The following is a 23,106-nucleotide window of genomic DNA, read 5'->3' as shown; positions in this document are numbered from 1 at the left end:
AAGAGGCTTTATTATTGTTAGCAGAAATACCTATTAAAATAAAGCATTTTTCAAGGAGTTGAAAAAAATGAATATAACATTGAAGCTCTCACCTTATCTTTAATGATGTGAGTGATTTTCATAGGGCTATAACTCTTCTGGTGGGGCATGAGGAAGCAGACTCTTTATAACTTTTTTTTTTCTATGTTATATAGAGAAAATATATAGAGAAAAACAGAATAAACTTTGTATTTCATTTATTGCCACATTGCTGCTCTAATTTGTCTAATGGTGTTGAGACACTTGGTCCTATCAGTAGTTTTAAGCCAAGGATGAGTTGTTCCAGCCAGGGGTGGATTGCAGTGAGCCTGTGTCTGGGATTCCCAATCTGCTCTTCCTACTTTTTGCTGCCTTCTGGCCTCTCCAGACTGCATCAAGTGGAAATTTTGACAAGTCTGTGTGATTTTGTCTTTCTTGGCAAGTGTGCGCCCATCTATCCCAGGCAGGATGCAGCTGAATGAGGCTGAACAATAAAATTAGTTCTTTTTCCCCTTTCTTTTTCTTGTTTACCCCTATATTTTGGGGTCTTCTTCTTTTAAATTACAAAGCCATACAAGAAACTTTTCATATTGCCTTTTTTTTTCTTTTTTTTTTTTTTTTTTTGGTGTTGGTGTTGTTTTGGTTGGCTTTGCTGTTGCTAAATTTGTGTCACTCATAACTCTGTATTCTGGAAGTTTTGCACTATTACATTTTGCATTATGTTTAACTAAAAGCCAAAAATTAATTAGAGAACATGGGAAAAAGATATCACAGTTGAATATTAAGGGAATTGATGCTTATTATTTGTGGGTTTAAGAAATTTCCTTCCTCATTTAGTACCTACATTTGTTTACTTTTTTAAATTAGATCTTTTAAATTTGTGGGACTTTGAGGAATTTTTCTTGTTGTGTTTTTGTGGAGCGATTTGTGGAACCTTTTTGTGCCATCTTTGCAACCCAGGTTTTAAATGCTACCGGCTTGGACAATTGCATTAGTTTTGGTTTGAGTTGTAGTGTTCTGCAGACTCCAGGAGCATCCCCCCCGCTTCCTGTTCACAGGATTTAACCAATACGATTTTATTTGACAATATGTGTTTTGTTTAGTAGGGGATTTCATCTCGAGCCTTCAGTGTTGAGTGCGCTGCTCTCCCTCAACTGTGTGAGGTGAACAAGCTGCTGTTCTTCCGAGGAACAGGAGATTTTGCATTAGCAGGGCAGCGCAGAGGTCACCCCTCAGCAAGTTCAAATACTCGCTGAGAGAGAAGGGAATGTTATTAAAATTGTAATTTTAGGTGGTGTTCCCATCCAGATGGACCTCCGGGAGCTTGGGAAAAGGAAGCACTGAAGCCCTTGCTGGAGTTGCTTCTCAAAAGCCTTCCTGGGCTTTAGGAATTGCTAGCTTAGCTCCAGGTGTTTGGTTTGAGACTGGTTTCTGCTGGGAAGTTTGTGGTCTCAAGCAGCCGAATACCGAGACGTTTCCATTCTCGCTTCCCTCATGTTCATAAAAGAAAATGTTCCAATCTTTTGTCTCTGATATACGTCGTATCTATTATGGTATCAGGTGCCTAAGAAAAAAGTAACTGGCTAATGAGTCCTAATTGTAACAAAACATCAAATCATTGTCATATCCGCTGTTCATTAAATTAATCCACTCCATCGCAGAAGTATTTTGCAGCGAACACCATGACCCTGCCGCTTCCGTAGGAGTGACAGGCTGAGCGTTTCAGCACGGCCCTGGGAGGTGCATGGAGGTAGTTTGAAGCGCGTTGCATGACCTGAAGCAACATCAGCGGGTCTCAGGTAGCACGTTTCGAAAAATAAATTGCCCTAATTAGAGACGGGACTGATGCCGACCCTCGATCTGAACGCTCCTCTCGCTTAGACCTGCATGAAATGAAAATCAGGATCAAGGAGTGTTTGTGGCTCCATCAGCAGAGCGGCTCAAGCCAAAGCAAAATGTGCAATTTGACACAGGATGGGGAATTCTGAGATCTGGATATTGCTTTCTTTCAGCTGTTGTTCCAGCTTTACAATTCTCTTTTAATGTCAGAACTATGAACCACATTTACCCTACCACATTCCTCCTTCCTTTTCCCCCTCAGCGCTTCCCAACAGCACCGTCGTCACAAATTTCCCGTCGGGATTCGATGTGACTTTCAGCGGTGTCGCGTTTCATGCCATATGTGCCTATATGGCAAGCGATGCTATCCTGCAGCTGGGGAATGGCCTGCTCTGTTAAACACCCCTCTTGCAACAGGCGAAGTGACAGGCGCGGTGAGGGACGAACAGTCGTTGCCGCACGTTGTACCGACATCCGCAGCCGTCACCCTAATTGGCTCTGATGGGAGCTCATCTCCGCAGCAAAGCCAGCTGCCAAAAGCACCTTGTCCTGGTGCTCCGTGCTGCATCCCGGGGAAATCCAGGCAATCGGGAGGCTTCAGCCTTCCTTCCCCTCCCGAAGTCTCCAGCCAAAAGCTGCCTCCGGGAGAGCCTCGCTGCCTGGAATAGAACCCTCCTGAGGACGCAGTCCCACCGGGACCTCCTCAGCACCTGGGCTCTTCCCAGCTCTGCTCCAGCCGGGAAGCAAACTGCAGGAGGACGGCTGGGTTTGGGTGGGAGGGGGATTTCTTTTTCTTTTCTTCTTTTTCCCTCTTTTTAAACACTTTCAGGGCCAGGCAGGAGCAGCAAAATGGAAACGTGTCTCGTGGCTCTTAAGCCGCTAAGTGGGGAAATTCAGCGCTCAGACGCTGCCATGTTGCCAGCCGTGGGTGTGTGGAGGCAGCATAGAAAAGAAGAAATTAATGTATGCCGTCCTCCAAAATACCCTATGGAGAGCCAGTGCTTTGTTGTTCCTTACAAAAGGGTAATCACTGCTTTTGGCCCAACTTTTGCCCCCGAGGGCTCAGCCGTGGCGGGGAATGAATTGGACTGTGGCAGCCCAGCACCGTGAGCCCCGTAGCACATGGTAATGGTTAGTTGCTGGTTGGTTTCCTGCTGGTCACCGAAATGTTCTCTTGTAAGCCAATAAAATAAAGTGTGCGAAGCTGAAACTCCCCACAGGTGGATAGCAGCGCCAGGAGAGGAAGTTGCTGGGGGTTGTTATTGAGGTTTCTGCCAAATCACTTCTTTGGAAGGGAGCGTCTCTTTTTTCATTGTTGTTTTTTGTGGACTGTGGGATAAAACGAGACTTAGCAGCTTAACAAATTATGAATTTATCCCTCTGGGGACAAATCGGGTTGGGATCTGCGTCATGAACAGGGAAGGAGGTGGAGTGTGATCAGGTGTTTTGGGGAAGGAGCACATGGAGACAAAAAAAACCACTTGCAAGGACAGGCTGAGCTTCGTGCTTTCCAGGAAAGCGCTTCGGAGCAGCGCTGGTGGGGATTTCCGGGGCTGTGGCACACCTGCATTGTCATATTTCTCCTTTTCTATTTTTTTTAATAGGGTTTGGCTCCCCTGCAGCTAAAGGAATTTAATTTTGGCTATTTTGCTAAGTGTATTAAAATCCACAGGGAAATTGATGTTTTTTACTCCCTCTTCCCCCAGCCATATGCATATTACTGGCACACCATGAGTTGTGCAGGTTTTACTGTAACCTGTACTTTAGCTGGTCAATGTAATTTATAGCCAAGAAGCTGCGTATTATAATGACACAGCTTCCATAACGCTGGTGTGTTGCCTCCACTCCGCTGTTTTACGGCACTGCTACAAAATATTTTACCAGCGTCTGTGTAAATGCTGTAATTTCTGAAACTGAAAAAGGGGAAAAGAAAAAGAAAAGAAACATCTGAGCAGGAACATTGTGCAGTAGTGAGTGTGTCAGCGCCTAGGGAAGCTATTGGCTTGGTTGCTCAGTGATCCTGCTGGGGGGGACCTGGCGTCTCTGGTGGCTTCGTTGCTAAAAGCAGCAGTGGTGGGAACAGCCAGGTCGTCCCTTGCAGGTTTGGCAGCTCGATGTCCACCCGCAATCTCTTGGCAGAGTGGGAGCAGCCAAGTCCTCGGTGGGCACAAGTCCTTGCTGCTTTTCCTGGCTATCCCCCTTGAGCACCAGCACGTTGCAAACTCCTGAGCTGAGCTGAGCCAAAGGGATTTGCCCAAACTCACAAGAGACGTCCTGGAGGGAGCAGAAGTGTCAGTCTATCCCTTGTCTTTTGACCAAGAGGGTTAAAAAGTTTGTACCACTTAAAAGCCAATATCGTGTTCGTGTGGGCACCCAGCATCTTGGCACGCCAAAATGATGTCCCCTTTGGCTTGTGTAAAGCAGAACTTTAAGCACGTATAAATAATGTACTAGCCAAAGGGTCATGTCCTACAGACTCTTAAGGACATGAGCCTTGCAGGTGTTTGTACCTTTTTGAGGTGATTTTGCACCTGGGTTCAGCTTTTCCTACTGAAGGGCTTCTTGTAGCCGTGGTCCATCTTCTCTCCATCCTCACTTCATCAGCTGTGAAGCACGGACGATCACAGCTCTTGACCTCAGAAGCTTTTGTTCAGGTTAAACAGCTCTCTGAGGAGTTCGGATATGGTGGAGCCACAGTAGCACAAGTATAATTTATATTTAGTCTTTAAGTGGGTTGTCATTGTGCTCGTCTTAGACATTTGCAGATCCCAGGAGAAATCTTTTTACACCTGACCCGGCCGTAATCCCACACTAACACTCACACGGGTGACCTGCTCCTGGGTTATAGCCGGGTTCAGCCAGAGGGTGATGTTTCCAAAGAGAAGCTTCTATAAAACAAGGAGCCTTTGGAAGATAACAAGGTGGTTGTGTAAATAGGGAAGTTGGGCTAGATACTGTGCTCTGCTTGTATGATTGTAGACATGGGGAGAAGAGACGAGCTTTCTCCTGGGGCAGGAGCCCTCCCTCAGCTCAGTTACATGGATGTCTAGGACCAGCCTGACACGCAGCATTTGTTCCCAGAAGGGAAATGCAGTTAATGCCGCATGCAGTCTCTGTTTAGGCCGTCCGCTTGGATTATGAAAAATGGTAAAGCTAAAAAACCCACTCGTTATTTGAGTTACGGAATGGGCCCAGCTCCTGCCCGCTCTCGGCAGCAGGACGCACCTTTTGCGCGGGCCGATTAGCTCCTTGTTATCGTGATGCAAATGCCTGACTTTGGGATTCCTGTGCTTTATTTTAAAAGGCTTTTGCTGTGAGCAATTGAATATATTGTAATCTTCTTATCAAACACTAAAGCTCTTTAGCGATGCCATTTTGGAACGTACTTCAGTTTTTAAATTGAAAATTCCTCTCCGTTTGGAAGGTCTCTGCTCTCAACTTAGATGGTGGTTGAACATATATACATGTATGTGTACACATATATGTGTGTGCATGCTGTCAAGTAATAACATAGATTATAAAGCTGGTAGATGTCCCCCTGGACCAGTTTGGGGTGTTTTTTCTTTTCTGTGTGTGGTAGGGGGCGGGGAGGGTTGTTGTTTTGTTTTGTTTTGAGCTGTTTCTGGAACTCTGTTTTTCTTTAGTTCCAGAACTTCCAAACAGAAGGAATTCTCCCTGAACAAGAGTAAGGCTTTTCATTATTATTGCTGTTATTATTGTTTAAGTGAAAGGACAAGGCTGGTCTAGTTTTGAGAGCAGAAGTGAAAATCCAGAGCTCATGTTTTTGTGTCTTGCATCTGTCCGTATTTTGTGATGTGACTTGAGACAAAACCACTTAACCCATGATTCTGTTTCCCTGCCTGTAAAATGGGGCTGTGAGTAAGAAGGATACTCTGAGCATTAAATATTTAATGTTTGTAAAGGGCTCTGAAGACCAGGAGTGCTACATACATGCTTAGCATTGTATTAAAATGCAAAGAACTGGATACCCTCGTGTAGGGTTGCTAGAAACTGTGACTGTAAGGATGAAGACCAAAGCAACAGAAGAAAACACATCTGACCAAATTATGTGTATGGAGAGTTTTGAATGAAACTTGTCACTTGAGCATCCATCTCTAAAAAATTAGTAATATGTGACCTCTGAAATTAACCTTCAGAAAATGATAGGATTCAGTAAAATGAAAAACTAAGGACCATCTGCTAAAAGAATATCAGTGAAAAACAAGGAAACTTTCTAAATCAATTAATCCGTTTAGGCTGGCCATGTTCCTCAAGCATGTCATGGGGCCATCCTGGCAATGCTGGGAAATGAGAGGGCTAGACACAGGCAGGAGTTATTTCCAAATGCATGTCTAATGAAGGGGATGTTACTGTTTACTCACAAGCTCCGGAAAATCCAGTGGATTCAGGAAAATTATGGATTGATACTGCACTCCATGTGAATGAGGGCTGTTTCACCACACAGCTTATACACTTACAGCAGCCCAGAAAGTGTTTAGAAGTGGAGACACAAAAGTACATGGAGCAAAAAAAAATGACAATAAACTGAGAATAAAGTGTCTTTAAAGTGAGTAATTAAACAAAAGAAGAGCCTTTGTAATAGGAGGTTTCCCTTATGGTGTCTATCATAAATGATTCATCCTTTCTGTCCCTCTTCTGGACTATGGCAGAGGAGCAGAGTGCACAGACTACCTTGGGAGCCTGATTGTAGACTTTCAAGGATCTGTAGGATTTCAAGGAGAGATATTCCTTCTTTTTCTCAGAAGGTTCTTGCTCACTCCTGGTTTCCCAAGCTGCTGTGGAATCTAGTCCTAGAGAAAGGCATCAGGGAGGAACCGTTCTGGGAGTGAGTGGGTTATTTTGTGTCCAGAGGCTTGGACACTGAGTGGTTTCAAGATGAAGGAAGATTGATTTTGATAAAATATTGAGGAAAAAAAGGTGATGAAATCAGTTTGGAGGTCCATGGCAATAACCAGGGTTTGTTTTGAGGGAGAAACCCTTTGGGTGTGTAGATTAGGCCCCTTCAGGCCCCCCTTGTGTGATAATTTTGTGTGTAATCCATCTTGGTCGCGCGCACGGTCTCCTGTCAGACACGCGGGTTTCTGGCCACGGGGGCTGTGTTATTTGCAGCGTCGCAGCGGGATGATCACAGCAGCCTCCTGTGCATTTTACCCTTAAAAATCCATAAATTCGTAAAGCGGAGAGAAACGGTGCTGTGAGTCATCTGCGCAGCAATCAAGGTGTCACAGCAAATCAGAAGTTTTCGCTATTTCTTTGAGACCGAGATTCAAAGGAAACATTGACAATAATTAAAAGAATTGCTCCTGCTGACTCCTGTTGATGCCCAAGAATTGCTCAGATTGTGCTAATTCACAACATCTGCCTTTGACCATTGATTCTGCATCCCCAGAGATCTGGCGTTTCAGCCGGAACTGATTACATAAGCCACAACTACACCATTACTGCTGTATGGATAGATGTTCTCTTAAGAACAGTCAGATTTATATATAAGAAATAGCCTTAGAAGCTCTGTTTCTGTGCCCAAGTGCCAAGTCTTCGGAGTAAATGTATTTATTTAGTTCTGGAAATTTTTTAGCTCTCGGTGGAAGTGAACTGCTTAGTAAGCTGGGTAGCAATAATGAAGTAGCTTGTTTTAATGTGTCACTGGTAGATGTCACAACATACTTTTGGTTTTCATCCTAATGTTTATGGGGGAAGGAAGAGAAAATGGCAACGCGAGGAAAGATTAATCAATCAGGAAAATGATCCATTATTTCCTTCTCTTTTTGTCTATCCAGAAATAAAAAAAAATCCTGATGGGCTCTGGTGTAAAGTGTCTCTAAGCAGTGCATATAATGTATGTGATTACTGCACGCTCAGCAGCCAAGTGCAAACACTGCAGAGTAGAAACACAAGGTTTATCTAAAAATAAACAAAAAGGAAACAGAAATCTGCGCTTCAGATTCTGCGCGCAAGCTGTGCAAACAGTCGGATCTTAATAGTAGATGTAAAAGTGTCAACAGCGGTGGCCTTGGGTTTATTTATTTTATTTTATTTTTTTTTTTGCGTGGTTAAAAGTTGTCAGCAAATTCAGCCGTTTGAGTGATAACAACACGGAAAGGCCTAGGGCCCCCTGTCCTTGGTGCGTTACAGCACAGAGAAAACCTTGCAGTAACAACAAGTGTCTGCTGGCCCGAGGTCAGCATGGCAAGCGCCGCTCACCGGAGATGCCCCTGGAAGAATGAGCAAAATCCATGCGATCGCCATGCAGGGAGAGGTCAAAAGGGGACAGGTCTCCTCACATGTTGTGTAGGAGCTAGGAAGATCTTGGCTTGGAGGACCCGCTTTGCAGCACGTGTTTTCCCCACCCTTGCTGCTCCCCAGAAAAATTTGCTCCTATCTCCTGTGATCAGCTGCTGCTTTTACTTTTTTCCAGAAAAAAAATTCAAAAAGAAAGAAATATGTTATTTCAGGTCGTGTGTGCTTTTTGACAGGTGGGTCAGGTCAGATGTGCGTCGGGATGGGGCAGCAGCCCAGCAGTACGTGCTGCTTCCAGATATTAAGCTCTCTGACGCACTCCTGTAAGCGGCAGGCGCTGCTGCTGCTGCGCAGGGCGGATTTACACATATTTTTTGCCAGTGTTGACATCTACTGGATAAATTTGCTACTGGCAGGATGAATGGAGCGAGGCTCTTCCCCTCCTGTTGGGAAGCCGCTGCTCGGCGCGGCTCCGTACTGCAGAATCACAGACCCTCCGCATCTCCTCTTCTGTTGTTGCCCTTTTGTTTTGCTTCCAGAATTGTCCTGTGAGCAAAAATGGCATTTAGAGAGAGCAGATTGCAAGCGGGTTTTGATGAGGCATCTGCTGTCTTGCTTTCCTGAGACTTGAATGTCTCTCTCCTTGCCCAAGGCAGCAAAGTGAAATGAGTTTCTTAGTTTCACTTTGGTCACGGGTGAATATCTTGTCCCCCCCTCCCTCACCTTAGCAGTGCATTAATTCACCTCAATTTGCAGTAATTTGGCTGATGAGGAAGGGGCAGGTGGAGAGGAGCCACTGCTGCCACGTTACAGCGAATTCAAAATACGGGAGCAGCAGTTTTTTTTTTTTTTAATGTTAATACACTTTGCATTGATATTGAAGATGCTGGAGTAGACGGAGCTTCTCATTTATAGAACAGCATATCTGCGCTTTGCTAGATGTAGGGTTTTTTTTCTTTTTTCTTTTTTTTTTCTTTCCTTTTTCCCCTGCTTTTCTCCTTCCTTTTTTCAATAACTCTCCTAATGATTGACTAGTCGCGGCAGCACAAATTCTTAGCAACATCAGTCCCACTGGAAAATTACTCAGAGGCTCCATCGCTTCCTCTTACTCCTCCTTCCTCCGCTCCTTCTCCCCGTTTTAATGATTTCATTTTAAGGAAAACAACCTGAGGCACAGCAGAGAGGGGGGAAAAAGAAAAAAGAAAAAGCAACAACACGGAAACCTGTCAGACTCGCTTTTTGGCAAATCCATGGAACAGAAGCGAGGCCAGATGTTTGCTATAGTGGCGCTTGGCGGGGGTTTAAGGCTCTCGCTACATGGCTGCGTGGAGAGTTTTTGACAGCTTTGGTTGAACGGAAATGAATGACGGTTACACGGGATAAAATCAAACACTCCGGCCAGTGCTTGCAAATCTGGAAGTCTCCAAGTTACGTTCGTACCTCGGTCTGTGGTGTTCTTAAATCCGTGTTTAAGCAGGTGCTTAGCAAACGTGATTTGCTTCCTCCCCCTGAGTTTTAAAGGCTTTCAGGCACCTAACTTATCTTGAGGGTTTCTTGGAGTGGCCTCTGCCTTTGAGAAATTAACTCTTTCTATTTAATTACATTATCCCTGAAGCAGCTGATTAAAAGCTTCAGACCTCTAGCTTAGAAAAGGTCGGTGGCTGATTTACTCCGTTCAGCAAGCGGCCGTCCTCCGGCAGCTGAAAAGATAAAACGTGAGTCACTAGTGGCAATTTTAAGCAAGAAAGAGCAAGAAGGGATGGTGGAAGAAGTGATGCCGTGATAGCTTGCAAGAGGCACAGGAGCGAGGTGAAAGGAGTTAATTTTGATACTGGGAGTGGTATTAATTCACTCTTGATACTGCAAGTGGTAACAGGCACTGTCCTTGTTCTTCAAGCATCATCTTTCAAAAAACAAAATAAAATAAAATAAAATAAAATAAAATAAAATAAAATAAACCAAGAAGATGTAAATTATGCTAGTTAGTCTGTGAAGAGGTGATGAGCTGTGACTGTAACTCCACTTTGGACATGCTAACGTGGTGTGCACCAGGAAGGGAACCCACAGCATTTAGACGTGATGGCCCCAATCATCCGCTTGATGATGAGAAAAACCCAGCGCCTCCAGCCACGGAAAAGGCCACCCAGTCCTCACGTGTGTCCCCAGAGCAAGCAAACATCTCATGGGAATGCACAGAGAACATATACGGGCCGGGTACTTCGTGACTCGTGCTGATGTGTCCGTGTGGGTTTCATTGGGAGGGGTGATCAATGTCTCCTTGGAAGAGGACGGGTCAGAAAGCTGCGTGTGGTCATAGGGCAGCTGGCCTGAAAGAGAAAATTTTCTACTCTACCCTGGTGCTAGCTGAACCTTTTTAAATGTGAACTCTTCATTATACAGGTTTGCAGCAATATTATCCTGGTATTTCGCCTGGCTTTTGCTGTGAATACGCTATATTTAACCCCTTCCATGATGGAGAGCTGGCCTTGTGGCTCTCACTGTTGTACCAATCGAGCAGCCGTCCCCGAGGGCTGGAAAATTGAGGATGACAGTAAATCAAAGGGAATTTCTCCTGCCTTGTCCAAATGTAATCTGAAGATGTAGCTCCCCCGTCCCTCTTCCTCCCCAGGAAACCGTCTCCAAAAGAGCCAAGATCTTGTTAATTAAATTTTGCGAGATTTAATTTGTGACATTTGGCAACACTGACAGTAGCTTATTCTACATTTCTGCTTTATTAACTATGAAGTCTGAGGCAAGATTCTGTATGTCAGGTGCTGGCAGCCACTTCATGCATCCTGCGAGCGTGGCCTGTTTGCCCAGGAGGAACGTAGCCGTGTCCCAGTCTTGCCTCCTCTGCCGGTCCCCAACGGGAGCCGTCGTGAGGCCGTGGGTCAGACAGTGCTGGATGTCCAGGAGCCTCTCTACACATTGGTGGAAGATAAAATTACTTCGGGTAAAGGTCTGGGGAATTTCCATTTTGGTAATTATTGTGCAAAATTCCAGTCGTGTCACTCCAGAAGGACTTTGCAAAGCCCCAGGATCTGCAACAAGTGGCTGCTAAAATGGGTTTTTCGAAACAGAGAGGCTGCTTGGAGCTTTCTGGGGGGAATTCTGTGACAGTAGGGGACAGCCAGATCCAATGAGAGGAAACCCCTGGGACTGATAATTTATAATAACCCAATAATTTTGTGTGCCCCTGATTTGGCACATTGCACTGCTTAGGGTAGGAGGTGCCTTCATCTTCTGTTCCATCAGCATGAGCACGAAGGGTGCAGATGGCTCCAGACCACTGTGAATTGTTGTCACCCTGCCGCTGCTCCGGATCAGTAAATTGCAGGATTTAGTGGTGTTATCTCCCCTGCTCAGGTTGTAAAGGAATTGGCATCTGACAGCAAATGATGGAATATGGGAAATGATCATATTAATGATAAATTTCCACTTGCAGTTTCCAAGAACCTTAGTAAGAAAACATATACATGCACATATATATAGATTTTAAGTAAGACATTAAATGAATTCAATAATGCATTTTAAATTATATTTTGGAAGGCCACACTCACCAAACTTGGGGGGGAAGAAACCCAAACTGGAAAAGTAGGGATGCACTCGCAATGTGGCTGGCTTTGCTCATTTGGATAGTCAAGTTTCTCTGTGTTTTCGCTTATCTAAAGGGAAAATTTCCGTAGTTAAAAGTATTTGCACTTTTCTACAATGTTTGCAATCAGAATATCTATTTTATGGTTCTTACATAGTGAACTCTATCCTGAGAAGACTGTTGTGTTGCTGCTTCGGTTCTCCTTTTAATATGTCCCAAAGCATTGCCTCCTCCTGCATATATTTGGAAAATTAAATCCTATATAATCTCTTAAATCTTGTGCTCTGTTATCACTTACAGGGTTGGGATTTGGGCATTTCCCCCCACACACACTTTTTTTTTTTTTTTTTATTCAGAGATCTGATTTTAGCAAAGCAGCTCAAGTCCCTCTGCCTTGTCTTGGATTTTACAAGAGCTTTACAACTGTTTACAAGACTAAATCAGGGGTTTACAAAAGTAGACCTTGTTGGATAATCAAGTTGTTTCCTTGCCCCTCAAATATTTCTTGGTCTTATCTTTCTACACAGCTGCTTGTGAGTTCGGCTTTACGGAATCTCTTGATTGGATTCCTACTGCCTTCATCTAACAAAGAAGCCTTTCAATGAAGTTACCCAAATGGAAAAAAAAAGGAACTTCAGTCAAAATTGTGAAAATGGATTAGTCAGATCCATGTAGGCTTATAACAACGATGCTACATGTTTCTAAGAAAGACTTCATAGGCTATAAAGAACATTGAGCTCGAATAAAACATTCATGTTAGTCACATTTCTAAAGCAAGAACTGGCTCCTAGAGGTGCCAGGTCTACCCACACGCTATATTATTGTAACATTTTTAGGTCGCATTTACATGTGTGTAATTTATGTCAATCTGCAACCTTACCATGAAATTTTGTCCAGAATTCATTGCAGCATTGATATTTTTTCATGTCTTATACGTGAATGGGTGTCTCCGGCCGTGTGCCTCAGGAAGAGGCTCCTGTGTTGGCATGCTCTGATAAAACTGCATCCCCGAACATTCCCCCTGCAGCATATATCTGAAATCATTCAAGCTTAGGCACTTAGACCTCTTCTTCTTTATCAGTTACAGTTCTTCATGCTAGATCTGATTACGGCAAATCTCTCCCTTCTTACTCATCCCTGTGTTTTTTTTGTGTGGATCTCATAAAATACTTATGCTTTGCATGCACTTAACTGATTGTGAAGCTTTCTAATAAGCTGTTTTATCTGGGCTTCTGTTCATCCAGTCTGGAAATGCATAAGGCTATTTAGCTGCTTATTTTAATGTTTCAGGCTCTTTCTCGCTTATTTTCTTCCATTTCCCTAATGACTGTGTATCTACTTCCGTAGCTATGTCTCTCAGCCTCTCTTACCGATCATATTTCTCTAATGTTATTATTTAAAAAGGTAAATTTAGAAACAAATGCTTACCCAGGAAAAATTTAAATTAAAAGCTTGACCTTTATTTTTGAAGTCACTTAATGAAGTTGACTATAGTCTAAGAAATCTGATTCTCTAGCTCTCAGACTGGCTGAAAGCCTGTTTTTCCTTGTATTTATATCTGCGAGGACAGACATTTTAAGGAGACCTTGACTAGATAAGCGTGGAGAGCCAGGGAAGAGCTGCTCCAAGGCTCAAGACGGGCTCTCATTTAGGGGAACGTAAATAGGAATATTTTTTTCTGCGAAACAGTGAGTGCTTTGGGCTTGGGGGAGGAAGGGCTGCGTTAAATGTATTGGGCATAAAATGAAATGGTAATCACTTAAGCTTAATAATTTGGCAGCCGTGATCTGTTTGAACCCGGTAAGAGGCTCGTAGTTAGCACACTGCTATCTCAAATGCCTCTAGACCTCTTCTCGTGTCGGTGTGTATGTGTGGAAACAGGGAGCAAATGGCTGTGCAGAAGAGAGGTGGTACAAAATGAGTACCATGGGAAGGCGAGGACGGGAGGAAAATTTCAATATTGTCAAAGTGCTTTAGGGAAATTTGGAGAATTAGTCACACCTATATATAGGTGTCCCTTAGTGTAGTCCCCAAGATGCTTACATTCTGCAGAAGCTGTTTGCTGATTTCATCATTGAAAAGTTATTTATATGAGAATTTCTAAAGCTCCGGGTTGTAGAAAAAGTTATTTTCACTAGCAAGAGAACTCCCACATTTCAGTTTTCGTCAAGAGTAACGGTTATGGTCTTTCTCACCTTCTGCATTGCATGTTATATTCTTGGAGGGCCAGGAAAGACAACCCCTCAGAAGGGCTCTCAGAATTGCATCATTCCCCTGTTAGTCTCTCCCAAGCCCATCCTGCTGTGAAAGTAAATTATGGAGGAAAGGGTCACATTTTGGTATAATCATCATACCGGGCTCCTGAGAGCCTTGTGTGACCTTTCTCTGAAACCCTGAGGGCTCTCTCAGCTTGGTGCGATCTTTCCAAACCATACTCAGTGATGCATTTTTTCAGGGACTGAGAGAGGCATTTGGTTGCTTTGCCATATCCCTAAACCTCATTTCAGATTTTTCATTGGATTTTATTTTCCTCTGGTTGCTCAGTGACAGTTCTTTAGTGTATAGCTTTTCCACAGCTCTCCCATAATACCAATTTGATCATTTTGCTTTGAGTTTATCAGCTCATCCAGTAACAGCTGTGGGTTTCTCTCTTCTCTCCTCCTCTGGTAAGTGGTGTCCCTCCCCAAGAGAATTTTTGTTCTTTTTGGTTGCACACTAAAATCCTTTGATTCTATGTGACATTTCCTTTCCAGTCAAGATTAAAGACGCCCAGCTATTCGAGTGATTACATCTTGAGTAGAGAGTGGGGAAAGCCTGTCTCATTGACTTTACCACCTTCGCTAGATAGTATGTCAGCTGAATTAGCTGCACGGAGATTTTCAGCAGTAACCACATGTAGCATCCCCTCCCATGGACTGTTGTACTGAGATGCGCAAAGCAGATGTTCTTTTTATTGCTGGCTCTGTCTACATTGCGATTTTATGGCTCTGAGGTAGCACAGACATATCTGAGATAGCTTGAAGCTGATCTGATGGGGAACTAACTTCCAGATATGGTAGTGTGCAGCTTAGTGCTAGCTGAAAAATCGGCCCCAAAACTGAGGTCAGTGGATTTATGATCAGCCAAGGCCTGACCCGAGGCAGTGACTGCAGTGTTGGTTCTCCAAAACTGAAAAACAAGGTAACAAACTTCTCTTCCACAGCGGTGTTTGGGGACCTCGAGCTATTTGAAGGACCTAGAAGAGAAAAACATGCATACACAGTTGGAGTGTTGAGATAAGCATGCTTTATAAAGGGGAAACTAGAGGAGAGATTTGTAGATTATTGGTCTTTCTCCTTTCTCCCTTTCTCCCTAGCCAGAGGGCTTGCTCTTAAGAAAAATAAAATAAATCTTCTAAACAAACCCATGCTTGGAAAATTGTAGCCTAAAATTGGTTGTTTTGGAACCACTCAAAACTGCATTGGGATGAAAATGCTTGTACATCCTTGCTGCAGGATTTCTGTCCTCCCTGTTCTTGCTGCACATGTTTTTATGGACCTCCTTAGGATGGTTTCTTGGGATGTGCTGTGCTGTCCTGTGTCAAATCCTGTGTGGAAGAAAACGATGCTTGTGCTTGGCTCAGGAAAGTTTGTTGGATAAGCTTGTCTTGTGAGTACCAAGTACATTTTCGGCATTGTTATTATTATTCTGATCCCTGACAAAAATAGCCTAGACAAAGCATAAACTCTGGATCCAAAAATATATTTTAAAAATTAGCCAGCCTGCTCACAAACTGTTTCTTACCTCAGCCAGCAGCTATTTATGAGAACATTTTATATTGTTTCTAATTTTAAACAATTAATAACAAGCACTAGCAATTGAATACTCATTTATTAGCTAGTTATACCCCCAGGTTTTTCTGCACATCTTGTTGCTGTCAAAAATCTCTGTACCCAGCCAGAAATGACACGTTAAAGCGAGGAGCATATACTTAATGGCGCACACAGAGAAAATAGGATTTTAAGCTGTCGCTTTTCTTTTTTTTTTTTTTATTGGGAACATCATAAAATATGCTAGCTGGACAAAGAAGTGGATTTTCCACTGCTCTCTGCTGAACTAAATGTAAATGTTTAAATATTATCTCACTATCTTGAGATCCCGGGTTTATTCTCAGATAGTGGCCACTAGAAGGAAAACATTTTACTTTTTTTTTTTTTTTCACACTCTACTAAATCAAAAGTGTCTGTTATCAGTGAGGCATCTGGACACCTCTGTGCCCCAGGGTCTTGCTGTGGTCCGTGTGTATCTGTGGCTTTGCCATGAGATCCTCCAGGAAGTGCAGATACAGGATTCTGAACATAAGCATCAGAAGAATACAAAAAAAAATAAAAGAAAGAAAAAATCTTAAGTGAGCAACAATGACCGCTGTTCCTTGTAGTCATCAAATCAAATCTTGTATCAGGTTCCCAAGGACAAAAACAAGACAAACCAAAGGTTCTTTTGCATTGAGAGGAATGTTAGTTTGCTAGTTTGTTGTTGGCATCTTCTTGAGCCCCAGCACGAGATCCGGCCTGCGAAGCAGAGCAAGGCCCTTTGCAAGTGCAGGTCTGGGGGAGAGCTTTATTTTGGTTGAAGATTGTGGGAACCACATGAGCCTTTAATAGGACAGATTTGGTCATAACAGGGGGGTTATTTGCCTTTTAGAAATACTGACATTGTTGGTAGGACCATTATTTTATACCACTGCTAAGTAATACCTCTCTGAAGTAGCTTGTTATCTTTAAGTTTCTGGGTGAGCTTAGTGCCAGCTCCCCTCCTCAGCCATTATAAACAGACACTTTTATTATCCAGTTTTGTGTTAAAGAATCTGTGAAGCAAAACTGCTTCAACTGACCTGATGTTATTATTACAAATAATTTATTAGGTTGTGTGATGCAAATAAAATAATTGAGATGCTGCAGTGACCTAGATATTCATTATTTATTCATGTGAATAAATATATTTAGTGTTTTTTTTTCCAGTCCTGTTCTTCAATTCTAAATGCTGCAAACTCCTCAGAACTAGGAAAACTGCATTATTCCAACTGCTTTGCAGGTTAGGAAACTGCCAGAAGGAACTGCATAGTGGCTTCAGGTGATGCGACATCACCGAAATGAGGGGTAGAAGTTGAGAGTCTCAACTCACAGGGGTTCAGACGTCTTGATCGTGGCCGATAAAAGACAATAGCGAGACTGGCAGGAGGCGATAAGGACAGGGCGATCACACAAGATGATTTGGTCATTTGATCGTCTTGGGTGCATTAAGTACTTTAAATCTAGCCAAAAGCAGAGGAGAAGGCGGGTTTTGTTAGCTTGTCCGGGCAACCAGTGACTCCAGGAGTGGCCCCAGATGCTTTGGAGCGAAGTCTTCCAGGAGGGGTTTCCAAAGAGGTGGTCTAGCAGGAAGGAGCATGGGGGGAAGGTGAAGTGGCATTTGACTTTGAAAAATAGAAAAGGAATGAATAGATTTAGCAGGTAGATTTAGCTCTGTCTGAGCTTTAGGATTAATATTTGCTGACATATCAGGAGCTGCAGAAATGATCTAAGGGCTATTGAGAGACCTGCCAGAGTACGCTGCTGAGAATATTTTCCTGCTCTCAGAGGGCTTGACAGATGATTGTTTCTGGCTTGATTTTTCTTTATTTGGGTGCTATTGCTTGCTACTCAGCAGCAATATTTGGGCAAATGATGTTGGGCAGCCTCAGGGTAGGCCCTGAGTGATGGTCTCTCCACCACATGCTTGTGGTTGTCCACAGGTGCTTGTGTGAGTTCTTGAGGAAATCTTGAGGAATTTTTGAGGAAGATTTACTTCCACTCTGCTCTCTTCCCCCAGAAGTTTAGCTCAGTGAAGGGGAAGGAAACTCCAGTGCCTCTTAGTGCAGGCTGGGCTTGTCAGGGACTTGCCATGATGGGAATGGGGCAAGAGCGTCGCAGCGGGGCCTCCCTGCTGACGTTTGCAACATGGTCTCTTTGCTTTCCGTCTTGCAGGCGAGCTCTCGACTGCCCTTCGAGAAGCAGCCGCCCTCCAGTGAGATGTCCCGGCACCACAGTCGCTTCGAAAGAGACTATCGCGCCGGCTGGGACCGCCGGGAATGGAGCGCCAACGGCAACCACGTGGGCAGCGGGAGCTGCAGCGGCGGCGCCGGCGGCACCGGCAGCGCCCGGCCCGGCCTGCTGCCCCTGCCCATCGTGCCCTCCCGGCTGCCCACACCGGCCACGGCGCCGGGCACCACCGGCAGCAGCGAGGCCATCACCAGCCTGGTGGCCAACTCTTCCGCGGCAGCCACTACCAAAGTAAGGATTTATCTTTTATTTTATTTGCGGTGACACCAGGCGCAGGGAAGGCAGTGGCACCCGTCCCCTCGTGAAAGCCATGTTTGCCATGTACGAAAAGCAAGTGTCCGCAAATATTTTGTCTTTTGCTCTTTCCGGTGTTATGTGCGTGTCCAAGCAGATGGTTCTTCCTCCGTGACAGAGGTTTCCCATGTCTGTGTCCCTGAGTGGCTGAGCAGAGTGGAGGCTTCTCTCCCATCAGCCCTGCCCATGTCCAGGCTGTCTGTGCCAGCCTGAGGAACCCAGTGTCCTTCTGCTTGGCCATCTTGGGGATGGTCTTCTCATCTGTTGAACAAGTTCACAACAGGTTCACCTCAGGTGACTGCAGTCTTCACCCGGAGGGCTGGAGTCTTCTCCCCAAAGGGTGTCTTTTTTAAGTCCGCAAAGTACAAATTGTTATTGCAGCAGAAATTTGAAGGAAGTTAGGATAGGGGGGTTCTGCATACAAATGCAGGTAGGATATCCGGGGAACTCCAACCTCTGGCAAACTGTGAAGGTGGCCATAGCATTATCAGCTTGAGCCAGAAGCACTGCTGGGTTTCCTTTTGAGATGCTTAATGTTTTCTTTCAACTTAGTTTCATTTTAATAACTGCAAGCACCCGATACAGCAGGCACAAACAGGGGGAAAGGAGACAGTGAAGTTATTTAAAGTCAAGAGCAAGCTGGATTCTTACTGCAGTGCCATTATTATATTGATTCTTTTTTCACACTGTAGCAAAACAAGGTCAGTGCTGCAGAAAGAAGCATTAGGCTGCAGTTTGCAGTGTAACTGATATAAAAAATTTGCCATGGTGCTTTCAAATTATTTTCATTTAAATGAAGCCAGTCAGATCCTGATCAAAACATATTTAGGGTTCTCCAGATGTTAGGCCCAGAGAGATACATTTCAATCATGCCTTGTCAGGAGAAGATTGGCACAAATTTGGAGCCAACACAGTTGTTTCATTTGTCATGACCTTCGTTCCTGGGTCTACACCTTAGGGACCAACTGTTGTCTGCAGTTGATCAGCCCTTCTCCCAGATGTTCAAAAGCCTGTGGAGGCAGAGCAGTGCCATTAAGCCATGTGTTTACTAGGGAAAGGAGGCAGGAACAGCGAGTTAAATGCCTTTTGATCATATGTTCAGTGTGAATTGTTTTCTAAATTACCTTATTAGGCAATTTTCTGATGGCTTTCATTAGTAACAATGTTTTGGCATGAATAGATCAAAAGCAATAAATAGGCAAGAGTAGGGGTGGCATGAGACAGTTTTTACTCAGAGAGCTGTTAATCAGCTCTGTAATCTCCCATAAAGTTCATGTGCAAAAATCCTTACAGTCTTTGCCCCTGCCTTTTCTGCTGTGGTTCAGCTAAACAGCTCTAAATATTCCAAATTCCATGTGCTGGAGAAGAAAAAAAACTTTGAAAGAGAAGTGAGGTAGGATGAACAGAGATGTAAAGGTATGGTGGCAAACTTCAACTAATGATGTGGAACGGTGTCAGAGAAAAACATCAGGTGCTCATACAAACTCCTGTTCACCCTGCCTGGCTCTGTGTCTCTGCCTAGCACACAGTGGATTTACACTTGTGGTTTTAATTCAGATGGTTAGCAATTTCCCTAGCTGGTGACTTTCGCTTGTAGAATTGAGATAATGATTAACTATAAAAAATTAAACCTATATAATGGGAAATCTCGAGTCAGAAGGATATGCAATTACAGGAATATGCTAAGTTGCCTTGAGCTGCGGAGAGGTCACAGTCTACCTTCTAGTGCCTTTTGTGAGCATGTTTATGGAGTAGCAGCTTGTGGGAGGCGAGTATCATCTTAAGCTGAATTTGTTGGCACTGTGTTGTGGTTGGGAACAGGATTTGATTCATTAGTTCCTTTTCTAAAACCTGAACCTTCCTCAACATTAGAACACTTGTCATTGATCTAGGTGACAAGGGGGTACCCCAAACAGGTAGCGACATTGTGCACAAATAAATTAAATTCTGGTGTTTTGGAGAAAGACATTTAGAACCCCTTTCTCCTTGTTTGATAGTCCTAAGTTAAGAGTGGTTCTGAAAGCTGAGGATAGAAAGGACCCACATCATTAGATCATGTCACCTAAGTTCTTGTCTGTTCAGTTGTTTTAGCTTCACCCAGCAATCAGTTTTAACTTTAGCGTATCTTCTTAAACAGATTTGAAGATGTCCAAACATGGAGGCCAGCCAGCCATTTCCCGTGATTGTATGTTCCCACTGATTAATTATCCTCCCAGTTAGAAATGTCTTTTCCTTTTTTGTTGTTGTTGTTTGGAAATTCTTTAGTCTGGCTTTACACTTCTGCTCCTTGGTTCCTGTGGTTCCCTGCTGCATACCAGTTTTGGTGGCTTCCCAATAATTGTGTATCGTTTGCAGGTCTTCATTTCTTCATCTTCCTTTTTAAAAGATGCAGTTGTTCAGCATCAGCCCCACCATTTGCATATGCAGAGATACAACTGCTTCCTTCTTCCATTCCTATTCAGCTAATAATTGCTTCAAAGCTTCTGCCAGAGTGCTAGAAGTACACATGGCATTTCTCACTTGGATCCTTATGTTGCTTCCAGGTTAATTGCTTTCCTGGATAGTTACCTGTCTGTTAGGGATGTCCTTTTTTTCCTTTTCCTAAATGTGTTACTTTGCTGTTCATTGTGCAAAAGCTCATCATTTTGCACAAAAGCCCGATTCTCCTTACTCACTGCTCATTTTAATGTTTATTTTATCCACAAATGTTGCAGTGTTTTTCATGGTTGCTTCAAAATCTCAGTTGAAAAGTTGTATAACATTTGCTTCCTATCAATTCTTGTCACATGTGTTGAATGGCTTCCCGTTAGCAGCTATTTTTAGAAGAAAATTGTCAGTTGACTAGTTCTTAATCCTTTGACACCACCATTGCAAAGTGCAAAGTTCTTAATCCAAAACGTTGTGCAGTGCTAAGTCTATGGTTTTTAAAAATACCTGCCATCTTCCACCATTACATATTATCAAACCAAGTTACAATTTTGTGAAAGACTGAAATGAATTTTTCTAGCAGTATTGACTCTCACTGATCATATTCCTGTCCTTCAGCTTTTGAGTAATTGAATGCTAACATAACAAATGCATTAAGGGGGAAAAAAATCTTAATGGGACTGTGAAACCCTCTGTTTTGGTGATGGAACTGGTCAAGGAATTTAGAGATAAAAGGATTTTAGGACCACTGGACTATCTACTTTGGCTGGACCGTTTGGTCTTTTCCAAACAAGATTATACAAGACTGTATATCCCAAGTTGTAATACTTGTATGAAGAGAAAAAGCATGGGAAGGGAAAGAGAAAGGGATGATCTAATGAACTGTTAAAGAAAGAGAGGTGAAACACTCATCAGAGGGAAGTTTAACATATATAATACCACCTGTGAGGGGCCTGGGTTCGCTCTGTGCTTTTATGTTTTGGGAGGAGGTTTTTACACCTTTCTGTGGAGGACTTTAGGAGGAATTTATGACTAATTATTAATGTGAAGGAGAACTCGAGAACTAATTATACTTTGCAGATCTTTGAAATTTATTCTCAAAGCATCTCTGTAACCTTCTTACTGCAGATGCTTTTGTACAAATCACACTTACTAGATCTGGCACATTTAAGTACTTAAAGATGCTTAGTCTGGATTATTTAAACAGGCAAACAAATAAAAAAGCCATATTTTCCATAGCTGTATTTTTGCTAACCAAAATAACTATGATATTTCATGCTGCTGTAAATCCATCTCACCTGAGGCAATCAGAACACATCAGGAATATTATTTAAATCTCAACAACCAATAAAAAATAGTTTCATGTGCTCCCAGGATGCCAACAGGGAAACCCAAGCGGCCGCAGGGTCGAGATTATTGGGTTTTCTGCCCGGCCCGTGCAGCTGTGAGCAGAGACCCCCAGATTTTTCACTCAAATTGGCTCCAAATTTCAGGGCCACAGAGCAAATTCCCACAGCTGGCTCAGTTTGAAGGAAAGGGTTGGAGACCTTCCCTGCAGACGCTTCCTGAAGCACCAGGATGCCCATGGTGGTCAACAGGAGAGATGAAGAGGACAATTCCTGCCATTGAGCTCCACGTGACTCCCGAATTTGTTTCTTCTTGGAATGCAACCACATATGATGACTGAGTCCAGCTTCGTCTTTGTGTGTATGTGGTAGATTCTTACTTTTTTTTTTCCTGCAATGAGATTATCTGTTGGTAAAAGGAAGCTGTCAAAGAAATCCATATAAGACTGCAGCGCCACTTAAGCTATTGGCAACAAAACACTCTCAAATTCATTTAAGGATGCGGCACAACATTCCAGCTATGTTTGCTGTTCACTGCAGCAGCACCTTCATTCTTTGTTGCTTTTCCGAATTACTTTGCGAGTTACTTGTACAATTTTCTCCATCAAAGCTCCTGTATCACAGCTTCAATTTAGAAGTGTTGTCATGGGCTGTAATTTGAAATTTTATTACCAAGAGATTTTTTGGTTATAGAACATTTACTTTTATCATCTCTATATTATTTTTAAATGCCTGAAAAGATTGATACATCAACAGAATCTGTGCAAAACCAGGCAAGATCTAATTTTTTTTTTTACCCTTAATTTTAAAAGCCCTTTGCTTGGAACACAAATTGATTCTTAAGCCCCCACACACTTAATGATTTGTTATTCTCAAGGTTAAACCTATGACAAATCTTATAAAAAAGCCAGCCTTCGGTTTTGATAGGATTTTCTCCAGCCGAGCTCAGGGATAACTATATAGTCTCCAGTCTTTAAATAGCATAACTGAGATGTGATCCTGGCCTCCTGCTATACTTATTGCCCTGCCTATAACGTTTCAGATTGGAGTGCTCGTGCTGCCAAAGCACTGATCCCACTGTGGTCAGCCACAGTGAAGATGTGGGAGAGGAGATGAAGATTGGGAAACTTCTGTTTGCCTTTCTGGAAAGCCAAGCAAGGAAAAAGCAGCCCTCACTGTCATTGCCTCCATGCATCACTCCAGGTCCCATTAAAAAAAAAAAGAAAGTGTTGGGATGGAAGAAATTTTT

The 23,106-nt window shown here is 43.3% G+C and overlaps 1 protein-coding gene across 1 annotated transcript in view; it reads left to right on the top strand.

The window, feature by feature from the left end:
- The window catches only part of KLHL29 (kelch like family member 29), a 316,093-nt gene that overhangs the window by 97,894 nt on the left and 195,093 nt on the right, over window positions 1-23,106 (top strand). Inside the window, exon 3 of the mRNA XM_088520134.1 lies at window positions 17,716-18,021. Coding sequence (XP_088376260.1) covers window positions 17,716-18,021 — 306 coding nt within the window. The remainder of the gene's footprint in view (window positions 1-17,715; window positions 18,022-23,106) is intronic.

The sequence above is a fragment of the Tinamus guttatus genome, unplaced genomic scaffold (assembly GCF_059628265.1).
Source record: "Tinamus guttatus ecotype Peru unplaced genomic scaffold, ASM5962826v1 Tinamus_guttatus_pri_ptg000080l, whole genome shotgun sequence".
Lineage (NCBI taxonomy): Eukaryota > Metazoa > Chordata > Aves > Tinamiformes > Tinamidae > Tinamus > Tinamus guttatus.
The sequence above is the reverse complement of the archived record's forward strand: the minus strand, read 5'-3'. Positions and strand labels throughout refer to the sequence as shown.